We start from the raw sequence: 23,698 nt of genomic DNA, 5'->3' as shown, positions 1-23,698 counted from the left end.
GTGATACCATATACCAGTGCTACCAGTATCAGTGTAAAGGAATGAAGTAGTAATTCCTCCGTACCCATAAGTAGCGCTACAACATCGTTTGCTGCTGTTTGTTCGTTTAGCAGCTACTGCCACTTTCACAGCGTGGCTTGCGCGTGAGTCCCTCCCAGTCCGCGTGGTAAGTTTAGGACAGAACTTCGTTAACGGCTGTTTGCCGTTTTTCACAGCATAACATTTTAACGGTTCCTATTCTTTGGAGTCAGCTGGTAAACACCTCGACAGATAGCTATCCGATAAGTTGACAGTGGCGTTTTAAATATCACACCCCCCCTGTTTCTCACGCTGTCCGAACGTTTTGTCCGTCTAACGTTATATTTTCTTTCGTCTTCTTAGCTAAGGTTATCAGTAAAGTCGGTGGGGTTCTTTTGTCGTACAACGGATTTTCCCAGCATGTCTGAAGAATTAGAGCACATCCTGTCTCAACTGACAGAACCAGATAATGCAGCTATTCAGAAGGTATTTAATCGTTTTTAAACTGACCTGCGCTTAGCTAGCTAGTGCTAGATATTTACAAATAGGTGTATGATCATTTCTAGACCTTGATATGTTTTAGTTTTAATGTTCGACATTATCGTAGCCAATCTCGCAGTTACTAGTCATTTAGCATATTTGTAGTGCCACATGTGTTGACTTGCTTTTTAACGTCCTTTCACCTGTTAGGCCACTGCTCAGCTGAAACAGGCTTTTAAAGACCCAAACATCATCCCAGCCTTATGTGCGGTTATGACTGGTTCTCTAAATCCACAGGTAGGCCGTGTGCCAACTGTCTGCTTTTTTTTTTGACAAGCACTAAAAGCTATTGATATCACGGTATATTGGTTTCTATCCATTGGTTTCTATCCATCCTATTGATATCACGGTATATTAGTTTCTATCCATCTGTACCTTAAAATGCTGTGGTCCTCTTTATAATAATTAGCAAAATATTCAGAAATGACAACTTGAATTGAGGCTAGTCCAGAGTGATTTTTCATCCTCAAAGCGCTGTCATATATTTGTGCCTTTTAGTATAAAACATTTTATACCCGTACATATATATACCACAGAGTAACAGCACATTGGGTCACTAAAGGTGTTAACATGAGAGAGTATGTCTTCTAATATGAATTCTTTGTATATCTTATTAGATAGTAAAAGTTAGTTTTAGTCAGACACTTTAACAGTGTCCTATTGTATAAAGGAACCATATTCTCTCTTTGCACCTATAAAAAGACCACATTGTAAGGGGGTTATTGAATGTTGGGATGCCAAAATAGTCACATTAACATAATAAAGTAAATCTTACAAAAATAATAGATATTGGTTTCAGGCTGGCTTAGGATGATCTACAAATATCCATTTGGCCTCATCAGTGCCATATACAGGCAAAATGCTCTGTGTAGCAGCATTTAAAGTGAAAAGTTTTAAACTTGTGTAAGAGGCCAGCGTCATTCTTGTCCTCATAATGCCATTTACAGTGAAGCGTGAGGGGATCTTGATGAACCCTTTTTTCCATTTGTTTAGGTCCGGCAATCTGCGGCAGTGATGATGAGGATGAGAGTGAAGAAACACTGGAAAAATATCAGTCCAGACCACAAAGAGAGGTTTTAAATTCCGAATGTATTTATCTTGCCATTTATTTTTTTCAGATTTGACTTTGGGGATTAACAGTTTTATGTTTTCCTTCAGTTTAAAGGCTGTGGTTTTGCAAGCTTTCAAACAAGAAACAGAGTAAGCATTTTGTTTGTTCTAAAAACTTGACATGATTTCCAGGTTTTAATGATTTTGTCCTAGTGCAAGACACACAATAGGTTGTTCTTCTTTTTTTTTTCTTCAGACACATAGTTCGCCACGCTCTTTCTCAACTGAGTGCAGTAATGGTGAAACATGAAACACCTGACCGCTGGCCATCCCTACTCCTACTACTAAACGAGTCCACCAAGAGCAACAATGCTCAAGACAGACAGGTATATTTCACTTCAAGGTTTAAACTGGATTCCAGTCTTTAACCATGTCACATTAATGGTTAATCAAAATATATATTGGATATGTATATAAATAATATATAAATGTATATGTAAATAATATTGTAAGATGTATTTCTCAATGCAGGAATGTTATTGCATCTTGTATTGTTAAGCTTTGGTCTCTTTTTCCCCTCAGGTTGGTCTGCTGCTGCTCAGCAAAGTAGTGGAGTCCAATCCTGAGCCCTTTAAGCCGCACTACAAGCAACTGCTTCAGTTGTTTGACACTATGCTCCAAGATATAACCAATCCCACTGCTTTGTACTACTGCATCCATACTATTACTGCCATTACACCTCATACAGGCACAGAGGAGATGGTTAGTTCAGTTTAGTCTTGTGTCTGTCTATTTGTAATATAAGTAATTTATTTACTTTTGTTTAATCATGTGAGCCACTGATTGTGCAGGTTCTCTTACTTAGAAAGATGATAGAGGTCTGTAATTTTCATCAAATATACACTTCAACTATGAGAAACAAAATGAGGAAAGATCCAGGAAATCACATTGCTGAAAATAATTATTTGGTCACCCACAAACAAGCAAGATTTCTGGCTCTCACAGACCTGTAACTTTTTCTTTAAGAAGCTTTTCAGTTCTCCACTTTTTACCTGTATTAATGGCACCGGTTTGACCTCGTTATCTGTATAAAAGACACCAAACTTAACCATGGCCAAGACCAAAGAGCTGTCAAAGGAAACCAGGAAGAAAATTGTAGACCTGCACCAGGTTGGGAAGAGTGAATCTACAATAGGCAAGCAGGTTGTTAAGAATAAATCAACTGTGGGAGCAATTGTAAGAAAATGGAAGACATACAAGACCATTGATAATCTCCCTCAATCTGGGAATCTGGGGCTTCGTGCAAGATCTCATCCCATGGTCTTAAAAACATCACTGCTCTAGAGGATATTTGCACGGAGGAATGGGCCAAAATACCAGCTACAGTGTGTGTGCAAACCTGGTGAAGACTTAGGAAATGTTTGACCTCTGTCCTTGCCAACAAAGGTTATGTTACAAAGTATTGAGGTGTATTTTTGTTATTGACCGATTACTTATTTTCCACCATAACTTACAAAAAATTATTTAAAAATCCTACAATGCACAATGTTTACAATGTGATTTCCTGAATGATGAAAATTAGACCTCTCATCATTCTAAGTAGGAGAACTTGCACAATCAATGGCTGACTAAATACTTTTTTGCCCCACTGTATGAGTATGAAGTATATTCTGTGGATTTCTACTATGCTTTATTATGACACTTTTGTTTTATTTTCTTTGATCCCTTTCACCTTTACTTGTACAGACATGTTTCAGTAAGAAGATCAGAAAAACACGAGTTACATAGGAATGTGTTTTAGGATTAGTGAACGTTTTGTTTTTTATTGTTTTTCAGAACCTGATGCGCTCATTGATTCCAAGACTGATAATTGCTCTGAAACATGTAATCCAGGCTGACCAGGTTAAGAGCCCATCTGTATTGTCCTCATCACTCTTTGTTCATCTAAATTATGTGCTAAAGACCAAAATGAACACGTCTTTGTTTGCTCTGTGTTCAGGCTATTCATATGTATGGTTCAGCTTACTTGAACCTGTTCAGTGTCACTGACTTCATGTTGACCTTTTGTTCTTCTGTTGTGTATTTTACTTTGTTTAAATTATTCTGTAGGATCACGCCAGTGAGGCAATGGAGGTGTTTGATGAGCTGATGGAGAGTGAGGTTTCCATTGTGGTCCCACACATTGCAGAGATTGTTCACTTCTGTTTGGAGGTAGATCGGGAATCTTTTTATACTTGTTATTTTTTTTAAAATCCATTTGGGGTGCTTTCTAACTAGGTTTATTTTGGTCTTCTGGGCTAACAATTTACATGTACTAAATGTCATAATACCATTTGTTTTACTTTTCATTGTCTTAATTCCATTGTCCAGTTTTTTGTTTTTAACTGCAATTTTAGCAAATGCTGCTATCTTGAAATGCTTACAGAATTGTTGCTAACAAATGTTGTGATAACTGACCATTCATGAACACAATATGCACAAGTGGGTTTAGGTGGATCAGTGTTTTATTATATTTCTGTTTAGGTTGGAGCAGATGTTTTACTCAGTGATTCTCTCCGTGTCAAGGCTCTGTCTTGTATTGCCCTCCTCATTAGACTCAAGAGCAAGGTACTTTTATCAAATCAGCTTTACAGTATCCATAAAAAGACAAAAAAGCAATAAAATACAGCAAATAAAAGACATATATTCGACTTGACTGCACTCCTGAATAGAATGCAAGAGATAATGTTTGCCCCGATTATTCTAGGCTGTGTTGAAGCAGAAGCTGCTGGTGCCGATTCTGCAGGTTGTGTTTCCTATTCTGAGTGCAACGCCTCCTCCTGGGGAGGAGGATCCAGAAGATGAGGAGAACAGTGATGGGCAAAGTGACAGTGAGAACCCTAAACACTTTGCTGCTCAGGTGTTTCTTTTCGTGACTTAGTATTGCTTGTTGTTTTTTTTTTGTTTGTTTGTTCTTTTTGTTTTTTTTTATGAATGCACATCTCTGGACGTTTCTTATGCTGACTTTTTCTCTATAATTTGTAGGTGATTGACACAATGGCTCTTCATATGCCACCAGAAAAACTTTTCAGCCAATTGGTTAGTAAGAACCTAATACAGTATTGAATACTGCCCAACTATTAACATGAAATGTAATGCTTGTTAGCTACTTTGTTAAATACATGTCTTTTCTGCTAGATGCCTATGGCTCAGACTTGTCTAGCCAGTGAGAACCCATATGAGAGGAAGGGAGGTCTCATGTGTTTGGCAGTGTTGGCAGAGGGCTGTGCAGACCACATCTGTACTAAGTGGGGCCTATTCCAATCTTAACATATTTTTGCATGCATGGAGAGAAATATCAGTTAAAGATTGTGCATGTTTTGCAGGATGTTGTCTTCCATACTACAGACCGTGTGTTGCAGTCTCTCTGATGGTAACCAGGTGGTGCGTAGTGCAGGACTCTTTGCTCTGGGTCAATTTTCGGAGCACCTGCAGGTAAGACTATATGCATTCAACACCATAGTTGCATATATTTAAAACAAAACAGGCTTACCACTGGGCTAGTAATTAATCTTATAAACTTATATAGTAATTAGTAATTTCTTATAAAATGGTAAAAAAAAGTTGCTTTAAGTTAGGTATACCTAAATCCAATGAACTTTGGAGTGTGATGTGTAAAACACACATGTACTTTTGAGTTTTGGATTATACTGGATTGATCGTACTGATTTTGAGACTGTGCTCATTCAATATACTTCATGTCTGTCATAGCCTGGAATCAGTAAATACCACGCAGAGCTGATGCCACTGTTACTAGGATACATGTCCTCTCTGAATGAAGCCAAAATTGGCCATATCACCAAGGTGTTCTATGCACTTGAGAACTTTATAGAAAACCTGGGTAAGAATAAACAACACGGTTGCATAATTGAGAGACTGTAATCTAAGCTCCAGTTTTACATGATTCTTACCATCTTTCTAATGTCAAATACATAAATGCTCCCTTCTTGATCAGGTGATGATATTCAGTCCTATTTGCCCACTCTCATGGAGACCATGTTGTCAGTCCTGAATAATGCAGACACTCTAAAACTGAAGGAGCTTGCCGTCAGTGCTATCGGAGCTATAGGTGACAAAACACTACCACAGCTGCATTACAATCATATACATCCCTGAACATCTCATCTGTTTTCCACTGTTGGTCACTATTAGTAACATTGATTCTGTGTTTTTTTTCTGTACCCTAACATGATTCCCCCCCCCTGTATCTCATTTTAGCAAATGCTGCCAAAGAGAGACTAGTACCCTATTTCCTCCCTGTAATTGAGAGTTTAAAGACTTTCTTGACTGACACACAGGAGGAAATGAGGTCATTGCAGACTCAAGCCCTGGGTAAGACTCATGAATGTGACTTTTTTTTTTTCCTCACTCCTGCTCTTGGCGTTCTTGTTTTGTTTTCTAAAAATTGTATTTAATGTTTTTTTTGTTTGTTTTGTTTTTTTTCATTTTCTCATTTACTGTCTTTTAGAAACACTGTCTGTATTGGCTCGAACTATTGGTAAGGATGTGTTCAGTCCATTGGCTGCAGAGTGTGTCGAGCTGGGTCTGAAGCTCACAGATGCTGTGGATGATCCAGACTTGCGGCGATGCACGTATGAATCTTAATAGTCCTTTTCCGCATTACTTTTATTTTTGTTTGATTGTATATTTGGTCTGTTTATTGCCAGCATGACATATTTCATTGTTGTACTATATAAACTAGTATGAAGTATTGGTTTATTTATTATAGTGTTTCATTGGTGTTCCGTAACACTGGCTTGCGAATGAAATATGTGTAGAAAGCTGACTTTTTATCACGAGCAATGTAAAACTAACCAATTACTGCTTTTTGAGTAGTGTTTTACTACTTTTTCACTTTTACTTAAAAATTAGTATTGCACGTTTTACCCAAAAATCAGTAGTCAATTCAGTTTTCTCTTTAGGAGGAAAGAGCTACGGTAAATGTAATTTAAACGCCATTATACCAGTCTTTGCTCTGCTGCTTGGTTAAAATTATGCATTTGGTTAATGCAACTGAAAATCTATAGTCCAAAACCAATTATCTGCCTTACAGTCATGTTTGAATGTTGTCATGGTTGTGTGATTGTGTTGCCTTTTACATGCAATGAATTTGAACTAATAAATATCTCCACTTTTAACACTTTTTTTTTTTTTTTTAAGCCCATTTTAAACATCCTTAATGGATGTGCTCTCTCTGCAGGTATAGCTTGTTTTCAGCTGTGTCCACAGTCAGTCCCCAGAGTCTCAATCCCCATCTTGCTGCAATAACTACACTGCTACTTCTGTCACTAAAATCCACAGAGGGTGTGACGGTTAGTGCATGCACCCCATCCCAAAACTTAAGAACATTTCCTATCATGTTAAAACAAGAAGGGGCAGGGATATTCAATTCCAGCGTAATAAGGCTGTGGTCTACAACAGTTTGATGATTTTACTTTTAAAAATACTTGGTAAATGTTGGTGTTAACATAATTGAATCAGACATGTAGGTTTTGCAATGACCCTCCAGGACTAAAATTGTTTACCCCTGCAGGGTCACTAAGTTGAAGTGACAAATGAGAAAATTATTTAAAAAAATTATTTCTTCCTACTTTACAAAAATCCAAGACAGTTGGTGTTCACTCTGGAGCAACAATGCTAATTCAACAGAGGTTTATGGAGGTTTATTCGCAATGGGCAAGCTACATGCCTAAAACCTTTATATTACAAAATTACAAGTAATTTTTTAAAATCTGGGGAAAAAAAACACAACCAAGTTTACTAAAGTTGTGTTTCAATTTCTTATAGGCTCATTTAGAAGAGGACAAGCAGTTTGTTCTCTTGGATGATTCTGATGATGAAGAGGATGATATTGTATTGGAAGAAGATAGGGAGAACGAGGTAGACGATGTTGCTGGGTATGTACACTTTCTCTCTTATGTACAGCTTTCTCTTTCTTAGAACACTGTTTTAAAATACTCTATCTTTGCAGGTTCAGTGTGGAAAATGCTTACATTGATGAGAAAGAGGATGCTTGTGATGCCCTAGGGGAAATTGCCCACAACACTGGGTAATGAGTTTCTTTGTACCCAACACGTCTGCTCTTGCTTTCTCTTAGTTAGGAACATAATTGTACAATTTAAAGACCACTCACATTTACACCGCTGTTCTTCCTTTTTCTATCTTGTAAACACGCTTTGCTTGTTGTACTTTGTTTGCACATGGAAAAAGTAACTGTAGCTCTTACACACATGGGTTGGTTTCTCCCTCAGTGCTGCTTTCCAGCCCTTTTTGGAGTCAAGCTTCGAGCAGGTCTACAAGCTGTGTGATGTAAGTTGCTTACTGTGCTCTACTCAAACCACACAATTGAGGGTGCATTCACTGATTTGTTTGACCAGAAAGGGCGGTCTGTGTTAGAAAATGGAGATGGCTTTTCATACAGCAAATAAACTCACTGAGAACTTTTTAGGAACACTCATTTTTGCAATGATCTAATCACCTGATCGTGTTGCAGCAGTACAGTGCATAACATTATGCAGATACTGGCCAGCAGCTTCAGATAATGTTCACATCAGCCACCAGAATGGAGGAAAATGGAATCTCTGTGATTGTTGGTGCCAGATGGTTTAGAATGGGGTGTTTATGTGATTGCTGATCATCTAAGATTTTTTTATGTACACTACTCAGAAATAATGAAGTAATAGGAAGTGAAACAATAAAGAAAACATCCAGTGAGTGGCAGTTATGCAGATCAAATCACATTTGCCAGACTGGTTGAAGCTCACAGAAAGGATACGGTAACTCCTATTACCACACACAAAAGCACATCCGAATGAACAATACATCAGACCTGGCAGATAGGATAAAACAGCACATGACCAGAACCAGTTCCGCTTCTGTCAGCAAAAAACAAAAAGCTTAGGTTGCAGTGGGCACAACTCATTCTCAAACTGGTTTCATGAACATGACTATACAGAATCTGCATAAACTATATAACACACTTACCAGAATAGACCAGAATCCCAAAAGAATGTTTCCAACATATTTGTGGAATCTATGCCATGAGGAATTGAGGATGTTTTGAGAGCAAAAGGAGACTCTACTAAGTGTTAGTATAGTGTTGCTAATGAAGTGCTTAGTGAGTGGGTGTAAATAACTGGCACTGTGGACTGCCAAACTGACATGTTTGATAAAGTTTCTATCTTTTTTTCCCCTCTTTTTTGGTTGGGTTTGTGTGTATTTCAGTTTCCACATGAGGACGTGAGGAGAGCTGCTTTTGGTGCCATTGGTCAGTTCTGCCAAGCTCAACACAAAGTGTGGCAGGAAAATCCTACTGAGGCCAATCATCAGGGTATAACCCGCACACAAGCACACCACACCCTATTTTCACACCACATTCTGTTTCTCATGGTCTGCCTTTCTTTCTATCTCTGTCTAGCCCTCTTTGATGGGTTTGCGTGTTGCTCGGCTTGTGTAATTCTCATGTAAAACTGAAGATCAAAATTTAAGAGTTAATCCTACTTTTGTTTCAGTAACTGTCTCTACTGCCCAGGGTAGTCTTTATACTAGTTTTGGAAGGATTTCTGTGAGGATTTTGGTGCATTCTGTGACATTCCAGAGAACACAGTTTGTGTGTGTGTGGGGGGGGTATATTCCCCTCACCTATGGCTTTTGGCATGGTGACTATTCTATTACCAGTACTGTTCTACAAGGACTAGACAAACTGTGTGTGTATATGTGTCTTTTGTAATCAATGGCTGCAACTTAAAGTAGCTGAATGCTTTCATTAGAATGGGTGTCCACAAACATTAGACATAGTGTATCTAAAATAAGATCCCTCCCTCCTCCAAAATCAGTCACTACCAAGGGACTTACCTGCTCTCTAAACTGTGCCTTGGTTATGAGTTTTCCATGGCAGTAATCAGTAGAACTTTGGTATAGCTGCAGTTAATTACCTTTACTAATCATATGGCTGATGGAAGAGTGTCTCTCTCAGTGCTGCATAACCTGCTTGGAGTGGTGCTGCCTTGCTTCCTAAAGGCAGTGAAGCATGATCGCGAGCGCCATGTGGTCATGGCAGTGCTGGAGGCCATGAACGCTGTCATTAAGTCATGCCAAGGGGAGGCATTGCAGACCCCTGGCAGACTGGCTGAAATCAGCCATGCAATCAGAGACGTACTAAAGAAGAAGGTAAGAGTTCCCAACTTTGTCTTTTGCAATGATTCAAAATGATATATTGAAAATTATTCTAAAGTATTGTTTTTATTATTCAGCTAATTTTGTGTCTGTATACTGATGTGTCCCATTTATGGATCAACATTTATTTGCAGGCCGTTAAACAGATTTTTTTTTTCATTAACTTTAAATTATATTTATTTTACAGTGGTAAGAAAAAGTATGTGAACCCTTTGGAATTTTATGGTTTTCTGCAACAATTTGTCATACAATGTGAGCTGATCCTCATCCAAGTCGAGCATATTGACTAATATAATGTACCTGAAATACAAAGTGATTTCAAAGACTTTGACCAGTCTACAGTGAGGCAAACGTCTACAAATAGAGACAATTTGGGACTGTGGCTACTCTGCCAAGATGTGGATGGCCAGTCAAAATGACCCCAAGAGCACAACGGCGACTCATCAATGAGGTAAAGAAAACAAACCCAGAGTTGACTGCCAAATTTCTGACGTAAAAAAGGCACAGCACTTCACCATGAAAAGATCATCTCAACCATGAAGTATCATGATTTGGGCCTGCTTTGCTGCAATCAGCTATTAATTCCAAGGGTTCACTTACTTTTTCCACTACCACTTTGAATGTTGAATGAGTGTGTTCAGGAAAGACCTGCAAGATCATATTTCTTTTTATTTTAGGCACCTTATATGTATGTCTTGCTGCATCTTTGTCCTTGTTTTCAGACCATTTGTCAGGATGGAGGAGGGGATGAGGCAGATGATGATGAACAGCAGGTTGTGCTTAGCTTTTCATATTACCCTTTCACTAGCAATATTGAATATTGTACATAATCAACTAAAAGTCACTTTAGTTTAGATAATTTTCAAAATGACAAAATCTGATTGTGTGTGTATGTATGTGTGTGTGTGTGTGTGTGTGTGTGTGTGTGTGTGTGTGTGTGTGTGTGTGTGTGTGTGTGTGTGTGTGTGTTTTAGGCAGAGTATGATGCTATGCTGCAGGAGTTTGCTGGAGAAGTAATTCCTATTCTAGCTTCAGCTGTTCCAGCAGAAACGTTCTATACTCATCTCAATGACCTACTGCCCCTCATTATGAACAAAGCTGTAAGTCTCTTTGCATTTTCATTCTCTTCTAAATAAAATTGCCTTTTCTAGGATTAAATATTTTTTATATATATAATATAAAATGTGTTTTTTTTTTTTTTTTTTGTTTGGTTTTTTTTTTTTTTCTGTCATCTGATTGGCAGAAGTCCTCCTGCACCGTGGCAGACCGCTCCTTCTCTGTAGGCACACTTGCTGAGACCCTGCACTCCCTGGTAAAAGTGTCTGGAGGCAGGGCAGTTGCAGGTCGACTGTCAAAACGCCTACTGCCAGTGCTTGTGGCTGGGGTTAAAGACAGTGATGCAGAGGTGCGAAATAACAGTGTGTATGGTTTGGGAGCTCTTGCAGAGGCTGCTGGACCTATTGTCTCTGCGTATCCTTCTCTAATGTGTCTGTGTTTAAATGTGTATGGGCTTACTGGCATATCCAAACACTTGAATACTATTTTGTAGATGGCTTTGTTTTTTTGTTTTTTTTTCCTAGATCAGATTTACAGTCTGACCAGTGATACTTAAATTAAGTTGTAATTTAGAGGGAAAAACAGTTTACTGGCAACATCATTTTCAGTTTTCAATTTTAATAATGGGATGCTTTTCTTACTGAACCCATTTTAAGGCTAAGAAATATCACATCATAAAATTGTGTAATTTCTAATCCAGACAAATTGGGTTTTTTGGTTAGAAAGTCCATCTTTTCAATTAAATTCACTTTTGTTACTCCTTAACTCCCTTTATCCTACAGTGATTACCCCATGTTGCTGTCTCTCTTTTCTAACCTACTGGCCAAAGAGTCAGACAGGAGAGTGATTGACAATCTCTGTGCTGCCTTGTGTAGGATGATCATGAGTCACACAGAGGGTGTTCCACTCGAACAGGTATTGCAGTGAAACATGTTTCAACAGTAGTTGTTTAGCAATCCTGGGAGATCATTGCAGTACTTTCGTTGCCATTTATAGTCTTTCATTAACTGAGTCAAGTGTGCTTTAGCAAGGCACTCAAAATTCTGTATTGCATGTGTGATTGACAGCCGCTGCATTAGGCATGCCTGCTAGGGTAAATTGTATAAAGTACTTAAATTCTACATGTAATTTAATTCACCTGTTTTTTCCACAGGTACTCCCTGTACTTCTGGACTGTCTTCCACTGCAGGAAGACATGGAGGAAAATAAGACCATATACAGCTGTCTGGCTTTTCTCTACTCTCGCAACCCAGCACTGGTAATCACTTCTAATCTATTCTTTCCTTTTGTGCTGACTTTTGTTTTTTTCAGTAGGGGTTTAAAGGAACCAGAAAAAGAATCTGCTTTGATACTGTAGCTCTGAAAGTGACTAAGAAGGAACTCCATTATAACACGGTGGACGGTTTGTCCAGTGTGTGTTTGCTCATTGGTATGCAAGTTCACTGCACAGATGGGTTAAAGGCAGAGAACACAAAAATGTGTGTAGCATCAGCAGAGTCAGTAATTGCAAACCTACAAAGTGCACCAAAATGGTAGGCGTACCTGATGAACTGCCCAAGGGCTGTAAGAGCAAGAAAGTGTACCATATAAACACTATTTTTCACTTTAGATTATATCCCACTTGAAGCCAGTGTTGTCTTCTGCAACCCATGTTCTGGGAACTGAGGATACTGATGCAGGTAAGAGTGGTGGGTTTTATCCTGTTCTAACTGTTATTGTTTTAAATCCAGTGCACTCCTTTGAATACTTTTTGCTTTCCATTTCCCTCATCAGACACCCAGAACACCATGGTCAAATTGTTCAGAGACATTGCCCAGCAATACTCACAGGAATTTCAGAGTGCAGTGATGTCACTTCCTGTTGAGCAGAGGACCAAGATGTCTGCAGCTTTTCCTCAACCATAGCCCCCCCATGGTTTCCAGTCAGTCCAACATAATGGTTGTGCATATTATGCATTTAAATTAGCCAAGCATACAGTGATCAGCCATAACACAATCTTCTTGTTTCAACACGCATAGTCCATTATATCAGCTGCGCCTATTGTATAGGAATGCTTTGTAGTTCTATTACAGACTGTAGTCAATCTGTTTGTCAGCATATATTGGCCTCCTTTTACCCTGTTCTTCAGTGGTCAGGACTCCACAGAACCATTACAGAGCTGGTATTGTTTGGGTGGTGGGTCATGCTCAGCGCTGCAGTTACACTGGCATGCTATTGTGTGTTGTGCAAGTGGATCAGACAGCAGTGCTGCTGGAGTTTAAACATCTGTGCCACTGCTGGACAGAAAATTGTCCATCCAACAGTTTACTACTGTGTTGGATCCACTCACACCAGCGCTGAAACATGCCACCACCATGTCAGTGTCACAGAAGTGCTGAGGATGACCCACCATGTAACTACACAGTGTTCCTGCATAGTAGGTTGAGCAGATATAATGGACAAAAAGTGTAAAAACAAGGAGATGCTCTTAGTGTATATACACACTTCAGCACTTCCCAAACAAAAGTCATAGCAATCTTGCTATTTATTTCATTTGTTGTTAAATGTATTTTATGTAACTGTTATTGCCAAGTCTGATCTGTTGCTTCATTAACACATCCACAGTAATCTGCATTTTTAGAGTGTAAATGTTTGTTAACCTTTGTTAATGAGTGGCTCATACAAGGAGAAGCTTATCTCCCTTTCTTTTCGGATTACTTGCCATATGAAACACACTTAGCAGTATTCTCACTTACGCACTGGTACATTAGTACATTATTGGGGGGGGGGGGCGGTTGGGGCGTGACACGTATGTATGTATGAATGAAATACATTTTGAATTTGAATTAAAGAAGTGCAGTAGCTCCTATAGACTACAAGTGTTCACAGCATGTTCAAAAAAAGTTTATTTTTTTCAAGAGGTCATCTCCTGATGAAGTTATTTTATCTTGATAAGATTAATCTTCCATCTCCACTAATGTGTTCCTTTGCCTAAATCCAATAAGCTGGTACATATTTTAACCTAACATACACAATGCTATGTATTCATTTAAAACATGCTTGAACTGAAGTAACAGATTATTGCAAACTTGCCAGGGTTTTTTTTTTTCCATGCAGTTATTAGCAATTAATTTATTGGCAATATTTATGTAAAATATAAATTATTTTCCATCCAAGCTATGTCTTAATAAAAATTACAGAAATTCTAGCCAATGCAAGCAATGTTACAGTAATGAGTATGTTATTGGCACTGGCATCTTGGAAAAATAACAGGGCACTGTATTGTCAGTTGTTTTTGATTTGCTTTTATTGTGTTCTTTTTGCTTATTTCACCCTTGGCACCTCATTTTTCTCCACCTTCTGGGTCTGTGTCTCCAATGCCAGGATCATCTCTGCTGGTTGAAGTCCAATTTGAACTGTACAAACATAAAAGAAAATATAATTCTTTGTTATTTGTAACTGGTTGTTTTACTCTAAAACTTTATGCAAACATATGCAGAACAAATGCAACACCTACACTGGTTGAATACCAGACACTGGGTGAGATGCAGCATGTGGTTGGCTAGCTCTCCAAACACAGCAGAATATGCCATTTTATGATTGGGACAGTCAGCCCGACATTGGCTCAGAAGCCCGGGGACAATTTACATCAACAGGACTCTCTTGGCTTTGAGGTTTGAGGTGAAGTGAGTGAATTAATGAAGAAATAGTGAAAAATAATGCAACATAATGTATACTTCAGGGTATATAAAATAGATATGTATGTGTGTAATATCTAAACAAGTGAAAAAAAAACTGTCACATTAGCAAACAGTTGCTCTGTACGGGCTATTGGAAATACACACATGGACACATTGTTGGCCATCCTTCCAATAAAGAAAGAAAACCCCACAATGGCCACTGAAATACATAAAACTGACAAAAGTAATAAATACAGAATGACTGAAAAAAAAACAGAACAATTAAAACAGAATAATTAAAAAAAAGACTTTGGACTGCATGTTTCAGCTCCTTCCACAGATGCTCAAAAGGATTTAGATCAGTAAAATCCAGTAGTCCAGTGCTTTGCTCTTGCCATTCTTGGATGTTTTTAGCTGTATGTTTTGGAGTTTTGGGCTGTTGAAGAACCCATGACCTGTGACTGAGACCAAGTCCTCTGACACTGGGCAGCACCTTTAGATCCAGAATGCCTTGATAGTCTTGAGATTTTATTATATTTTGCACAGATTCCAGACACCCTGTGCCATATGCAGCAAAGCAGCCCCAAAACATAACTGGACCTCCTCTATGTTTTACAGTAGGTACAATGTTCTTTTCTTTGTATGCTTCATTTTTGTATCTGTGAGCACAGAGCTTATGTGACTTACCAAAAAGCTCTAGTTTTGTCTCATCTGTTCAAAGGCATAAGCTTGTGGCCTGTCACTATGTATTTGTATGTTTTACTCTTTTATGATTCAAAAGCAATGTCTGACTTTTATTAGTTGATTTCCAGTAGATTTTTCTTGCCAGTTACCAGTTTAAAGTTTAGTGACCATTGTGTTTTTCTTTCTTTAATGGAAGAGTACCAACAATTGGCTTTGTGTGTATCTCTAAATAATAGGCTGTATTAGTACTGTTAGTACTGAGTACTGTTAGATGAACATTTGTTTACTTTTAGTTAATACTAAAACAGGTCAGAGACTTGGGAGACTTGATGTCTTTCAGACTTTATGCACACTTTAGTCAGTCAGTGGCAGATGTAGATTTTATTTGTACTTAAACATTTTGAGCCTACGAGCACTTTGTTTATTGAAATTTATGCACAAATTCGTTCAACTCGCAGTCCATGAATGAGGCCTATTGTGTCTTTCTCCGGGTTAAGATTACAGTATCTGGCATTTCGAGATTTTTTTTATGGCTTTTATTCTTAAGATAATTCTTTATTAGTCCCACAGTGGGGAAATTCTTTTGCCAAAATGCATGAATTTGAAGTGAAAACTTCAGTTTATGAGTGATGCCGTTATTCTGGGACTCCTTCTGAGGTGTGGAGTGTTCCACTTCACATGACATGTCACACAACAATTAAAATATTTAAACTGAACTGTGAAACATATATTCACTGTGCATCTATGAGGAATTTAGCGACCATTATATGGCAGTAACAGCTTCTCTATATAAAGTTTGTTTTTGTTTTGTTTTTTTTGTTCCCTGTGTAACATGTCCCATGTTGTATTTAACATAATGTTACAGGAACCTTTTACAGAATCAAATTCACTTACAGCAGTGCAATTAAATCCCTTATTAGAAACTGCGCAATTGAAAAAACATTTAAAATAAAATATCAAAGTAAGGAATCTTGCAGAAGGCAGTTTTATGATTAGATTAAAAATTGTCTGTGACGTAAACAATTTTAATGTAACGTAGTAAGTAAAATGTTAAAATGAAAAATACTTTATTAATACCTTAATACCTTATTATTTTAAAGCTACTGAAGTACAGTAACGAAGCCTCTAGCCTCACGATTGAGAGTAATATGACACACCCAGAAGTATTGTTGCAGTTTGCAGTTGGTAAAGCATCTGTTGGTCTTTTATAGATAAACATACTGATATGTTCACATTTTTCAACAAAGAACTAATTTTCCCACATGATGAATGTGAATCTGCTGTTAGTGACAAAGTCCTAATTTATAACGTCTCTGTTAGTGACAACCTCCTCACCTGGTTGACTGTGCCTCCAGGGCAGAATGTCCACCCCACTGCGGCAGTAGGCACGGTCTGTGTGTGACTCTGTGCTGTAGAGAACCTCCTGGCAGTGAACCTGTCCTGGGGGCTGAGCTTTGACTCGCACCTCCAGCACAGTCACCTCCTTTTCCTTCAGCTTTCCTGTTTTGCTCCTGACTTGCGTGCGCTTGGTATCCACCCACACCACGCGTTCCTTTACTGTAGATCTACAAGTACACACAGGTTCTTCAGAATGGCAAAAACACTCGGACAACCGATGACTCTGGTCAGTAAACAATTCTGGCCATAAACCTGCGGCAAACAAACCTGCTATTTATTTGTCACTTATCATGATCATAATCATGATTCTCATCATCTGTGGTAATTAGCATTGTACACTAGTCACATGACTACTCATACATTAGACTTTTGTTGTCTAATGTAAGCATGTTTGTGCATGTTTTAACATGTGAACATTTGATCTTCATTTGAAGACAGTAATATAACACAAAAAACAAAAAAATATTCAAATACAATTAAAAGAAAAGCATTGTACTTGAGGAAACATTTTATGCCATAACTGCTGGCTGAAATAGCTTCAGGTTTTCTATAACTGTCTACCAGTTTCTAACCAACTGGGGAAAAATTTGTCCCTACTCCTTCTGCAAATTCTTTCAGCTGTGTGAGGTTTCAGCTTCAGGTGTTAAAAAGATGGTCTCACATTGTCTTCAAGCATTACCTGATACCATTCGTAGTTGATTCTGTGATTGAGAGCTTGCAAGGCCCTGCTGCATCAAAGCAGCCCAAAAACATGACATTTCCAACTCACGCTTCACAGTTGGTATTTTTTGTGCTCAAATGCTGTCTTAGGTTTACAAACTAATCTTTTGCTACTGTGCCCAAATAATTTGATTTGTCTGTCCAACAGAAGTCCAGGTTTTTGTCTAGGTGTTAACCTTACACTTGCCCAGCTCCTGTTTTTCTTCCTTGCATATCTATCATGAAAAAATCTTTCTTTGATGGCAGATGCTGTACTTTGAGATCAACTGTGGCAAAAGCTAACATTTTATCGTTTACATATTTTGCAGTCTGCTTTTGGGCTGAACTTGCTAGAACAACCTGATCTTGCCATGTTGATAGTTGTTGCTCTTGTAAATCTGAAAAGTGAAATGGTTGATTTCTAATTGTTCTTTTTGGATCTTGCCTCAGAAACCCTTAATGCCTCAGAAACCTCTTTGTAACTTGTCATTGTGATATCACTTTAGCCATCAAGACCAAAGCAATTAAATGTCTGAGGTTTAAACAATTTAGGTTGTAATAAGATAGGTTTGATCAAGATCCTCCAGAATCCTCTCTAACAGAGTTCTAAACATTTGCAGCTGATGCGGTGCACTTTATTCTAATTTTAGGCATTTGAAATACTGCTAAATGTGGGGGTGGCTCAATCTACAACAATAAGCACCCTCAAGGCAATAAAGTCTTCCACAATAGGCTATTTCACCCTATATCAATGTATGAACATTGAGAACTACATGACTGTAAATACTGTTAATATATTGGACAACAAAATAACTATTTCTGAATTCTCACTCAAATATAACATGGATAGACATTAGGGTTTGTTATTCGTAATTGCAATACTGGAATGAACCCTGTAACTAATTCTAGTGTGAGAACTGACATGCAATTCTAGATGAGTATCTCTGTAAATGTTTTAATTAATCAAAAAATCTTTAACCATGTTATATTATTGATTTACTAATGTAGATTTAATCATTTGCAGGACATATTACAGCCATAAAGTTGAGTAATATAATTGTATTTATATATGCACATTTCATCCATATTGTGCAGCGGTAACTGGTAATATATAGAGCTTAAAAACTCACTCTTCGATGCCCAGGTCAGCAAGCGTGGTGTTTAAAAAAGGAAAGGTCTGGTCAGGGCTGATGACCTCGATGGGCAGAGACACACACATTGGAATCTCCTTCTCAACCTTGCTCCGTACCAATTTGTCATCATAGGGGAAGACCAAAGAACTTTCTCCTGAATTGCAATTCACCCGGGCTTCCTGTGGTGTCCCCCCATCCTGGGGCTCCTGCTCAGTGTCCGGGCCTGCCAGCTTGTACAGCTAGTGGGTACTACAGGCTAAAAATTTGTATTTTCTATTTTTTTTCTTCCTGTTGTCAAGTCAATTCTTCTGGTACCTTAAGAAATGTTGTATCAGCCAAAGATCTTATTAACTAAACAGCTAATAACAGTAGCAAATTGACTATTAAAAGTTGTTTGTATGTAGACAAACTTAAAATCCAAGACTTGAAGTTTGTGTCGGGGTGTGGAGTCAATCTCTGAGAGATTCTGAAGCCTGTGCAAATTTAAATGGCCAGTGTGAACGTGTGTAATGTTGTACTGACGTGTGAGGTTTATTAGGCTGTCAGGCGCAGATAAACGAGAGCAGGGGATGTTTTTATGTTTATGAATGTTGATGGGAACTTCTAGTTCACACAGGGCTTTGTGTTCACTCAAGGAAGCTCCCTTCATAAATCACTATGTCAAAGTCATAGTCATTTATTTGTATAGCACTTTTTCACCCCAGGTCAAATTGGATGTGGTAAAAGATAAGAGAGCATGTGGGATGTGCAAAAATAACGGCACATAAATACAGTGCTGTAAAAAAGTATTTCCCATTTTCTACTCTATTTGCATATTTGTCAGATTAAAATGTTTTAAATCATCCAACTCATTTTAATATAAGATAAAGACAATACAAGTTCACATGATGATAATTCCATTTACTGAAGATTTATTTTATTATATTTATTTAAAACCTATATTACCAAAAGTAATTGCAGTGGAAAAGTAACTGCCCCCCCCCTCCCCAAACCTAATACCTGGTGGTGCCACCCTTTACAGTAACAACTTGCTTGTGTGCTTTCAATGATTGTCCAGCAGCATAACCCAACTGCACTTGAGCTTTAGATCACAAACTGACAGGCAGGCATACTCCTTCAGGATTTGCTATTCCCTGATAGCAGAATTGATAGGTCCATTAACTGTAATTGTCCAGGTCCTGCAGAAGCAAGGTAGCACCAGACCATTACATTAACCACCATCATGTTTTACTATTACAGATGTAACGGAATCCATGCCTTCCAAAAAAAGTCCAACTTTTGACTTATTAGTCCACAGAACATTATCCCAAAAGTCTTGAAGGTCATGTTTTTTGGCAAATACGAGTTGTGTTCTTTTTAGTCAGCAGTTGTTTGCGCCTTGCAATTCTCCCATGAATGCAGTGTCTTTCCTGAGTCATCAATGCACTCTCTGTGAAAGTTTGGTAGGCCAGCCGCCTCTAGGAAAGTTCATTGTTGTTCTGCATTTCTATATAATGGCTCTCACTGTGATTTGCTAGAGTCCCAGTATGTTCTTATTTTATTTTTAAATACAAGAAAATGTCAAAATTGTTGACCGTTGTGATTAGGTTCTATGTAAATACTTTAAGTACTTAAATGGCACATGGCTACTCTTTACAAAAAAGATTTTTATCAAACATAATTATCATGATTTATCATGGCATAATTATCTGAGTCTCTTTCTATTTCACAATAATGAAATGAGTGATTTACTGTGCTGCCGACAGCATTATGCCAAATTTTAATCACCTCAGGAAATGTGTTGTGCCCATAACTCTGCTCTGTGTTCATGTACGTGTCACATGTCATGGTCAAATGTAGAATCTCCAGGGCCCTTCTGCTCTCTTTTCTGGTGGTCAGTGACCTTGGGCACATTAAGCCACTCTAGTGCACTGTTGTCATATGAAGTTAATGTAAGTCAGGTGCAATTAAATAGGAAATGCTCTCCATGAAGGATAGCTGCTCTGTGCATATATTTATCAGAAAGATGTAGCTTCTGGACTGAGTTTGGGATGAGATACCATCAGAAAACACTGCATACTGCATGTATGGCATACTTAGTCAGCTTAGTAAACTGCTGTATTAACTTCTCTTGTTGTTAATAAAAAAGTAATAATGAAGGCACGTGAGCAGCATAATAAACCACAACAAGCTGTGCATTGAGGCCCATTTGTTGTGAAAAGTGCTATATAAATAAATATGAATTAGGGAACTAAGCTAAGCATTAAACTAAGTAATGACACAAATAGTCAGCCTTTTCGCTCCTTGCTAAAGTGTTACAAATTGTTTCAGCCTAGATTGCATACACGACAGAAAATTGAAACCATTAACATACAACATTCATAACGGCACAGTAAAAAATTTCTAAAAACATTTCTAAAGGATAAGGAGGGACTGGGTACAAATTTTATATGTGGACCTCAGGGAGGACAAAAAATGAGGATAAGAGGCATTTAATATGACTTTGAGCATGTTCAGATACAGTGTTTTATAAAACTACATGGGGAAGAAAGTGAAGTTTTACAAAGACTCATGAGCTGGGAGCCTGCTGATGTAACATGAGCGATTCTTTCTTATTCCATTTTTTAATCGAAGGAGACATTTCATAATTCTACACTAATAAAACAAAACAAAATGGTAGTTTTATTAAATGTATCATTAATCTAACATGGCTATGAATATGGTAAAGTATTGTAGAAAGCTTTTAGCATCAAGTCAGCTTGCTCTTGAAATGTTTTAATTAGTCAAACATATGTTTGACTAAACATATGTTCCACTGTGTGAATTTCTCCACTGTGGGACTAATAAAGGATTATCTTATCTTATCTTGTATAATATAATATACTGCTGAACACACCCATATTTTGCAGTCTGAACTCACCAGTAAATTGGTTTTGCCAAGCAGGCTGCAGGGTCCATGTTTCATTGCAGGCTGGTGTAACATTCTTCTTGTGTAGTTCATACACCTCTCTTACATTGTGTGAAGTAAGTCAGCCATGAGATCACAGCACATTTCTGCCAGCGAGGCACATCCACAACAGGGCAGTCAGGGTGAGGAGGTGAGGTCATTGTCTGTTTCTTTCTCTAACTCTGCTGATGGACCACATTAAACTGCAACATGCATATAGTAGCTTAATAATTACAACTGAAAAAGGGTAAACATGACTCCTACCTAAACATACACATTTACAGTGAGTTTCTGCCTTCGTTTTTCTATACATGGACCAGAAAGAAATATAAAAAAGTTATTTCATCCAATAAACAATATAAAATACTTTTTGCAGACAACAGTGTCTGCAAGCATGTTTCCAGTTAAAACGGACATACATGGACAGCAGATTAATGTAACTTGAGTTGTAGTAAACTACAAATTATGAACAAAAGCTTTTGAATAAATAATTACATAAATAACTATTAATTCATATATTTATGTTGATGTGTAGGTGTGTTTAAGTATTACAATATTTGTTTACAGGATAAAAACATGCATTTACTGTCCATAATAGATAGACACACACCAATTCTGTGTAGGAATGTTGAAAAAAGAGAAAGCACAAGCAAACCAATACAAATACATATACAACTGGTACTTTACCTAGTACTTTGTACAACATGCTTCGCATGGGGAGTAGTGGAGTAGAAAGTTAAAAGAGACTTTCCCAAACCGATCAATGTAGGTGGTGAGCATTCTGCACAGTAGAGACATTACTGTACTACAGTGAGTAAACCAATCATAGTAATACAAATCATAGTCTTTTTTATTAAATAAAAGTAAGCAAATGAAATGTATTACTTGAGCAGACTTTCTGAAGTTTTGGTAAATGTCTGTCCCTGGGGCAGCTCCACATGCTCCCCTAATATGGCTCCCATATGGACAGCAGCCTCATTTAAAGGAAAACTACACACAAACACACACAAAAGCCTGTGTATAGACATCTATTTTTATTTCACACTGTGAGTATGGTAATTTGAAACTGGTGTAATTTCTCATGTTTATGTATTCATCTGGACACTGCCAGTGATCTCTGGAATGAATCTTAATATTTTTTACCATCTGTTAGTAGGGGTGCTGACATCACTTTGAGACTTATCTCATTTTGAAGCATTCAGTGCTATATTGGAGGCAGCTACAAAACACAATGGATTTTTGATGAATATACCCACTCTCCCCATGAGCTCTCTCAACATGACACTATCGTGGGGTTCCTCTGAAAAATGCCTCTTTTGTAGATTCAGGGCGCCAAATAGATTCAGATTCAGAGTTTTTGTAGATTCAGACACACATGAGTGTCTTGCTATCCCTTCCTGCTGTGACACTGAGAATTTCCCCACTGCGGGACTAATAAAGGATTATCTTATCTTATCTTAGATGTAGTAGTAAAAATCACTCTATTCAGGGAGAGTATCTGAATCTGTCGCTACGGATATTTTTAGTCTGTAGTTACATGTATCGTGAAGAATATCGTTTATAGCTGAAAAAGCTTTTTAATATTGTGATATAGTATTTTTACTATATCGCCAAGACCAACAGTCAAGCATCACTAGCCCCTGCCCCTCCCACCAGTAGGAACACCCTACTCTAGAGTAACACCCAATCACCATCCTCCTGGAGGCATCATTGCCCCCAGCCAGAGCCTACTAGATGAGCCAGACCCAGGTCAGTCAGGGAGTGGGTCATGCAAGTGGAGCATGCGTAGGAAATCTGTATACTAGAATTTCTATAGAGGCCTAACATGAACAGTGATGTGCGGGCCTACGTAGGTGCTTGCACCATATGTGTCTGGTGTAAAGAGCCAAGAGCCAGGCCTACTGCATCCACTGACAATCCCCTTGCACCCCCTGGTCCCACATCTTGCTTGACTTTGTCAGGGAATACCCGAGGCATGTCGGTTCGTGGCACTGCCCCAGCTACCCTCGGCAGACATAGGAGCTGTTGCTCCAAAAGGTGGTATCCAATATTTTAGAGAATACAGTTCTCCACAATTCAATGCTGAGGGGCTTTATACACAGCTGGCATCATATGCCAACAGTAACATCTATTCCCTGTAAAGAAGTATTGCCAATAGATTTGGACTCTTTGGAGCAGATGAACCCATTGACATAGTGTCAATAGGTTAATCTGCTTCAAAGAGTCCAAATCTATTGGACTCTTTGATTGACTGTGGGTCTTGGCAATATAGTAAAAATACTATATCACCACTGTAGAACAAATGTAATAAAGACAGACCT

General features: G+C 38.1%; 2 protein-coding genes across 5 annotated transcripts; one reads left to right on the top strand and one right to left on the bottom strand.

Annotated features, from left to right (window-relative positions):
• Nucleotides 1-61: 61 nt before the first annotated feature.
• Nucleotides 62-14,316, top strand: ipo4 (importin 4). 4 transcript variants are annotated; one of them, XM_072680292.1, is made up of 31 exons: nt 62-166; nt 382-504; nt 709-795; nt 1,552-1,631; nt 1,717-1,758; nt 1,865-1,994; nt 2,191-2,370; nt 3,445-3,510; nt 3,718-3,819; nt 4,132-4,215; nt 4,355-4,507; nt 4,633-4,686; nt 4,786-4,895; nt 4,974-5,082; nt 5,359-5,488; nt 5,603-5,716; nt 5,866-5,979; nt 6,116-6,239; nt 6,848-6,959; nt 7,435-7,544; nt 7,619-7,696; nt 7,899-7,956; nt 8,872-8,977; nt 9,623-9,816; nt 10,545-10,595; nt 10,797-10,922; nt 11,066-11,292; nt 11,661-11,793; nt 12,032-12,136; nt 12,488-12,557; nt 12,652-14,316. In XM_072680292.1, exons 2-31 carry the CDS (start codon nt 439-441, stop codon nt 12,780-12,782), a joined length of 3,246 nt encoding a protein of 1,081 aa, XP_072536393.1. In that variant the 5' UTR covers nt 62-166; nt 382-438; the 3' UTR covers nt 12,783-14,316. The 4 variants fall into 4 exon arrangements, with proteins under 4 accessions (XP_072536393.1, XP_072536395.1, XP_072536392.1 ...); XM_072680293.1 differs by lacking the exon at nt 62-166 and adding an exon at nt 194-254; XM_072680294.1 differs by lacking the exon at nt 62-166 and having other exon boundaries at nt 174-504; nt 8,872-8,914.
• LOC140556644 (uncharacterized) lies at nt 14,182-23,354 on the bottom strand. The gene is made up of 4 exons (XM_072680718.1): nt 23,280-23,354; nt 18,449-18,690; nt 16,557-16,786; nt 14,182-14,273 (listed from the first exon to the last, which is right to left on the bottom strand). Exons 1-4 carry the CDS (start codon nt 23,352-23,354, stop codon nt 14,182-14,184), a joined length of 639 nt encoding a protein of 212 aa, XP_072536819.1.
• Between the last annotated feature and the right edge of the window lie 344 nt (nt 23,355-23,698).

Source organism: Salminus brasiliensis, chromosome 5 (assembly GCF_030463535.1).
Source record: "Salminus brasiliensis chromosome 5, fSalBra1.hap2, whole genome shotgun sequence".
In the NCBI taxonomy this organism is placed as follows: Eukaryota; Metazoa; Chordata; class Actinopteri; order Characiformes; family Bryconidae; genus Salminus; species Salminus brasiliensis.
The sequence above is the reverse complement of the archived record's forward strand: the minus strand, read 5'-3'. Positions and strand labels throughout refer to the sequence as shown.